At 62.5% G+C, this 6,000-nt stretch overlaps 3 protein-coding genes across 3 annotated transcripts in view; 1 reads left to right on the top strand and 2 right to left on the bottom strand.

Moving 5' to 3' along the window:
- The window catches only part of RHTO_05197 (dihydroorotate oxidase), a gene marked incomplete at both ends in the record, with an annotated part of 2,313 nt that extends 507 nt beyond the window's left edge, over positions 1-1,806 (bottom strand). The window contains 4 exons of the mRNA XM_016418859.1: positions 39-1,001; positions 1,059-1,190; positions 1,251-1,386; positions 1,448-1,806. Of these exons, the coding sequence (XP_016270369.1) occupies positions 39-1,001; positions 1,059-1,190; positions 1,251-1,386; positions 1,448-1,806 (1,590 nt within the window). The remainder of the gene's footprint in view (positions 1-38; positions 1,002-1,058; positions 1,191-1,250; positions 1,387-1,447) is intronic.
- Positions 1,807-2,218: 412 nt separating this feature from the next.
- RHTO_05196 (uncharacterized protein) lies at positions 2,219-2,534 on the top strand (the record flags this gene model as incomplete). Its single annotated transcript, XM_016418858.1, has 2 exons — positions 2,219-2,281; positions 2,343-2,534. 2 exons carry the CDS (start codon positions 2,219-2,221, stop codon positions 2,532-2,534), a joined length of 255 nt encoding a protein of 84 aa, XP_016270368.1.
- A 529-nt stretch (positions 2,535-3,063) lies between these two features.
- RHTO_05195 (uncharacterized protein) lies at positions 3,064-5,685 on the bottom strand (the record flags this gene model as incomplete). Its single annotated transcript, XM_016418857.1, has 8 exons — positions 3,064-3,159; positions 3,225-3,461; positions 3,525-3,776; positions 3,863-3,911; positions 3,978-3,996; positions 4,067-4,143; positions 4,270-5,037; positions 5,096-5,685. 8 exons carry the CDS (start codon positions 5,683-5,685, stop codon positions 3,064-3,066), a joined length of 2,088 nt encoding a protein of 695 aa, XP_016270367.1.
- Between the last annotated feature and the right edge of the window lie 315 nt (positions 5,686-6,000).

Raw genomic sequence — 6,000 nt, 5'->3', positions numbered from 1 at the left:
CCCCCCCCCCCCCCAGCCGGTGCAGGCGGTGGCGGGACAGCCTTGACTCGTCCCGAACCGATAACCTCCTTCCAGGCCTTCCCTTCGCGCCTCAACAGCTCCGCCAACTCGTCCTTGATCCGCCGCGGCAATCCAACGCCCCCGTAGACAAAGCCCGTGTAGAGCTGGACGAGCGATGCGCCTGCTTTGGCATAGTCTAGCGCGTCCTGGCCGGACGAAATCCCGCCACATCCGACAAGGGGGACCTTGCCGTCCGTCTGCTCGTAGAGAGCCGAGAGGGCGCGGAGAGCGAGAGCCTTGACGGGAGGACCGGACAAGCCGCCAATCTCTTGCAAGACGGGCGACGAGCCGGCGGAGGGAGGACGCGAGATAGTCGTGTTCGAGACGATCACGCCGTCGATGCCGGCAGTCTTTGCGGCGTATGCAATGTCGGACAGCTGTTCGTCGTCGAGGTCGGGCGCGACTTTCACCAGCACGGGAGGCTTGATCGAGGTCGGTAGGAGGTTGCGAGCCTGGACGACGCCCTCGAGCAGCTCGGACAACATGCCCTTTCGCTGAAGGTTGCGCAAACCAGGCGTGTTGGGAGACGAGACATTGACGACGAGGACGTCGGCGTACGGGCCAAGTGTGGCAACGCCCTTGACGAAATCGTCGATCGAGTCGGGGTCGCTCGACTTGTTCTTCCCGAGGTTGATGCCGAGAACCTTGCCCGGGTGGAGCGAGCGAGGCATTCCTACTGCGTCGGCAGGTGCAGCGCCAGACCCATCCCGCGACGCAAGGTATGACGTGACGGGGTCAAAATTCTGCGCTGCAACGGCGGTCGAGGGAGTCGAGGGGAAGAGTTCGGCGGGGAGGACGGAGGCATAGTCGTTGACAAACTTGATCACTCGTTGGCGGAGGCGGGCAAGCGCGGCGGCGTGGCCTTCCGAGTTGAAGCCGTAGCGATTCACGACCGAGTTCGACTCGGGGACGCGAAAGACGCGAGGTTTGGGGTTTCCGGACTGCCAGACTGAACGTTAGAGCCTATACCCATGGATTCAGAGATTGTTCGAACGCACCTGCGGCTCCGGCGTGATGCTGCCAACCTCGACGTAACCGAATCCGAGGTTGAACAGCCCGTCGATAGCTTCGGCATGCTTGTCAAAGCCCGCCGCAATACCGATCGGGTTCGAGAACTGCTTGCCCCACAGCTGTGCGTAGATGGAGCATTAGCTAGCGAGTCTGGGAGGAAGTGAGCGCGCGAGACTCGCCTCGAAAGCCAATCGTTCGTCGTCAACACCACAGTCGACCGGTCCCATGTTTGCCGAGAGGATCTTGACCGCCACTTCATGCGCCAACTCGGGGTCATCCTCCGTCAACGCCATGAACGCTGGCTGGAGGAGCCATCTGTCGGGAGGAGGGAAGGTCAGCTTGCGGTTTTCTACAATTCTTCCGCCCGCGAACGCACCGGTGCACTCCCGCCCTCGAGTCATACGCATAGGCGAGGAACGCTCCCGACCCGAGGAACAAGGCGGTCGAGAGGAGGAACGACTTGAGTCGCTTTCCGGCCGATCCCGCTCCTCCCGCTGACGGCGTCGGTTGGGGCGCTGGCGGGGGCGGTGGAGGGGGCGGAAGAGGTGCTTTGGGTGCGGGCAGGGGCGGAGGAGCAGGCTGTGCGGCGGCAGGCGGAGGAGGGAGAGGCTTCGCGTCGGGCGGGGGAAGGGGAGCAACTGGCGCGGCGGCGGTCGTTTGCGGGCGGACGAGCAGGCGCAGCGAAGGGCCAGCTCGTGGCCCTGGCACTCGCCGTGCAGCAGCGACTCGCAACATGTCGGTAGTGATGAAGACGACGAGTGACGATCCCAGATTGTATTCGAGCCGGTTGTATTGCTGAATTAGCCCAAGTTTATATTCCTTCAGGCTACTTGAGGGGAGGCGTTCCGCGCGCGCCAAGTGGCTTGGCCCGCGCGCTCTTCTCCCTCCCTCGCTCTCCTCACTCACGCCCACATCGCACGTTGCTCGCTTTAGAGCAGCTGCGGGCTCCTCACGGCGCCTGCTGACTCCGATCTTGAGCCCTGCACACCCCCAACCGCCGTCTCGCCCTTCTCTCGACCTCATCGTCTGCTCGCTTGCCCTCGACCTCCTGACTCTCATACAGCCGTGCAGTGCCCGCGCAGCAGCTCATTAGGTTCACGGACTGCTCAAGCGTGGCTGGGACGCTCAGTGCGCGCGGGCGCACCCGATGCGATACTCCTGCTTCCTCGCAAATCTTTTTCCACGACGAGCCACTCCGCTCATGGTCCAGGTGCGCCCCGTTCTTGCGTGGGAAGTCCAAGGACACACACTGAGACTCTCCTCTTTTGCAGGCTGGCTTTCTCGCTGCTCGTTGTCGCTCACTTCTCCTCGCTTATCCCCGACCCCTGCTCCTTCCCTCCCGTTCCTATCGACCTGCGCAACACCTCCACTTCACCCTCACCCACCCGCCCCAATCTGCCCGTGACATCGTCCTACCCCAGGATGTCAAACGGTTCCTGAACGGAGGCAAGAGCGACACCTGATCGGCCAAAAAGTTTGAGATAGTAGAGCAGCGGATGCTTTAGACGCCCCCCTTCACGCTGTGGTTGTCGGCCCCTACATTCACCTCCTTCCCCGAGCCTGGAATGGCAGAAGAGTCTTGCGAGGACGTCGTCGTAGCAACATGAGAGAGGAAGGGGAGCGCTGCCCTTGTCTGGCGCCAACGGGAGAACGCTCCGCTGTCGCAGAGTCAGCTAGATGCGTAAGAGACCACAGCGAGCGGAAGATGAGTCGGAAAACAAAAGGAGGGACAAAGGAGACGCCACGGATCCCTCGTCTCGCTCTCCGCCCTTCGATGATTCAGACTGCGAGAGGGGAACGACAACTGTCTATTGCGAAGCCTGGAAACCTTTGAAAAAGGATTGTACGGGACAGAAGGGAAGAAGGAGGAGGAGGGAAGCCAACGAAACCCTGGAGAGATTAGAAAGCCCGTGTCAAACGAGGGAGCGATGAGGCGAGGCACAAAGACTACTAGACTAAGAGGATAAGTGTCTGTTAGGGAGCGCGAAGGGATTAGGCGGGCGAGGTGTGCCGACGAGGCCAGAGGGAGGTGCCGCCGATGCCGGCGCAGAGTTGGTGGTCCGTCAAGAGGTCGTACGCGAGGACGTCCTGCATCGAAGGACCGTCGTCAGTTGCGCCTTCACAAGGTTAGCAAGAAGGACGACTGGACGCACCGTGTACGCCGACCCGTAATCGCCGACGCCAAACGAGATCAACACCGTATCGTCCAAGAACCCGTGGTTCAATCCAAGCCCATGGCGATCCGAAGGCGACTGCCACGCCATCGAGACGGTGAAGATCGGGTCGGCCTGGTTCGTCCCGCTGTAGGTGAGCGGCTTCGAGACGCTTAGGTACTCGTAGGGAGAGGTGACGTTCCAGGTTACGACGTGGCGGACGTAGTGGAGGTAGGGCTGTGCGCGGGTCGCGGGTTAGCGCTGCGAACGGAAGGGAGAGGAGAGGAAGGGTCGACGCACGAGGGGATGATACTTGACATGGATGATCCCAAACAACACCGTGTTGTGCACGTCAGGGACACACTCACCCCTTTTGCACATCGTAGCGCGGATGAGGGGCGTCGCATGGTGCAGGTGGACGCGGTTCATGTCGGGCCCGAGGATGTCGGTGAGGCAGTTGTGCGACGGCGCGAGCGGGTCGAGTGGGCGCAGGGTGAGGTTCGGGACGTATTTGTAGATTTGTTGAGGGACGAGGGAGACGTGGAAGAAGAGCTGCAGGTCGGGAGAGGGCGAGGGAAGGGGTGGAGAAGGTTGTCAGCTTTCGTTGCGGATAACGCGGCGAGCGCTTCACGACGCACCTCGTCGTTCTCGCCTAGCATGGGTGACCAGTTCTTCTCGATGTTCGTTCTTCCCAGGCCGCCGAATGAGGTCAGCAGCGGCCCTATGCGAGCACGAGGAAGCCCAGAAACTCACGAGCCTTCTCGGATCAAGTCTGGAGCGTTCCGAGGCGTCAGCACGGCTTCCTACGTGTAACATACTATCTACAGACGAGATTAGCTTACCAGTTTGTTCGCGGAAGACGACGGGCGGGTTGTAGCCGGCCCGCTTGAGCGCCTTGTCGAGTCCGGGGATGACCATCCTGCGCGCGGTTCCCAAGCGTCAGGTTCGCGGGCTCGGGGCCTGGGAGTGCCGCTGAAGGTGAGCTCGAGCGTCCAGCCACGGGAACAGCTGGAGCGCGAGCTGACCAAAAGTTGAGAAGGCTCACCTGGCGTCAATGATGAACAACGCTCGACAGACATTCGGCATCCTCCCCGTCTGCGAATAGATCAACAACGGCTGTCCATCGTTCGTGAAGAACAACCGCGGGTCCTCGGGTCCGATAAACTGGTCGAAAGTCGGGTTGTGGCAGCGGAGGTACTCGACCTTGCGCTGGGCGGGGAGGTTGAGCGTCGTGAGCTCCGACTCGCGCGCGAGGTACGGTAGTCCTAAGTAGGCGCGCTTGAGTGGGAGGAGGAAGCACCCCACGACCGATTCCCATCGCGTGTCCTCGCCCTCGATGACCTCGAACTTCTCCTCCCCCCTCGCAACGAGCAAGTACTGCCACCCCGCGCCTGCCGCGTCTGGCAACGGCAGTACCGAAGGGTTGAATACATTGCCCGAGTATGGGTCGATTAGCGACATGAAGCCGTATGGATTCGAGACGGACTCGACAACTTTGGCGATGTTAGCGCTTGGGGGGTAGCCGGCGGGTACAAGCTCGCGTGTGCGCAGTTGGAGGAGGTCGTGCGTCTTTCGGGCGCTGGTGTACCGTCCGCGACGGATGAGGCCGTGGCCTGGCGGTCCGTGAGAGGAGCGGGAGAAGAGGAGGAGGAGCGAGATGAGAGCGAAGGTGACGAGGACGGTTATCCGTCGTCGTGGTGGGATGACGGAGACGAGTGAGCGTAGGGGAGGGAGGCGGGAGGAGGAAGAGGTGAGGGAGCGTCGGGCAGAGGTGAGAGAGGGGAGCCGGGTTCGTCGGAGTTTCGCGACGACGCTGCACGAGCGCTGCGAGTCAGCGCAGTCAGATCAGACGTATGAGACGCTGCACGCACCCGTTCCAGCCCTCCTTCTCCCACGTCCGCCTCCAGGCCTTTCCAGCCTGCCTCGCCTGTCCCAACAACTCGTCCCACTCTCCCTTTCCCGTCTCGCCCGCCTGGCCAAATCCATTCCCCTGATGATGCTGCTGCGCCAACTTGCGCGCATACCGACCATCCTCGTCCGTCACATCCGACATCTTGGCGTACCCACCCCTGCCCGCCGCTCCCGCGCCATTGATCGCCAACCCGTTCCCGGTCGCTGCGTGGTGAGAGTGGTACGGGAGTTTCCCTTCTTCGGCGGACGCGAGGGTGTGTGCGTCGAGTGCGACGGGGACGGGACTCGCAAAGGGCGAGACGGGCTCGGAGGATGCTGGGCTGGTCAAGCCCGTCGTTGGGCCCGCCGAGTTTGCGCCCGAGACGGCCGTGTTGACAGAGACCGATGAGCCGGTCTGCATCCAGTCCCTGGGTCGCGACGAGGACGAGGAAGAGGACGAGGACGAGGTGCTGCTGGCGTCTGACAGGCGGTGCTCGGTGGGAGCGGGCGTCGAGGCGGATGCGCGGGAAGGGTGTGCGCCCGTCAACTCGCGACGAGCGTGGTGGCTCATGCGTTCCCGTTCGTCGTCGCTGGTGTTGGTCGGCGTTCCCGGTGCACGCGAGCGTCAGGCGAAGCGATGAGCTGCGGACGGCGCGCGAGTGGCTCTGGCTGGCGGGTTTGTCGAGCTGGCGAGTCGAGTTGAGCAGTCGAGCACACTGGCGCACGCAGCGAACCCGGGCTGAGCGGGAGGCGGGCGACGAAGCGACTTGAAGAGGAAGTCGGGAGAGACAATCGCACAGGGATCCCACGATAGCTTGTCCTGGATGGCTGGGCAGTACACGGGCTACTTCTGTCGTTGATGTGTTCATAGACTCGGTTTGATCCC

This window comes from Rhodotorula toruloides, assembly GCF_000320785.1.
Source record: "Rhodotorula toruloides NP11 unplaced genomic scaffold Scaffold30, whole genome shotgun sequence".
In the NCBI taxonomy this organism is placed as follows: domain Eukaryota; kingdom Fungi; phylum Basidiomycota; class Microbotryomycetes; order Sporidiobolales; family Sporidiobolaceae; genus Rhodotorula; species Rhodotorula toruloides.
This window is presented reverse-complemented; position numbering and strand designations above follow the sequence as displayed.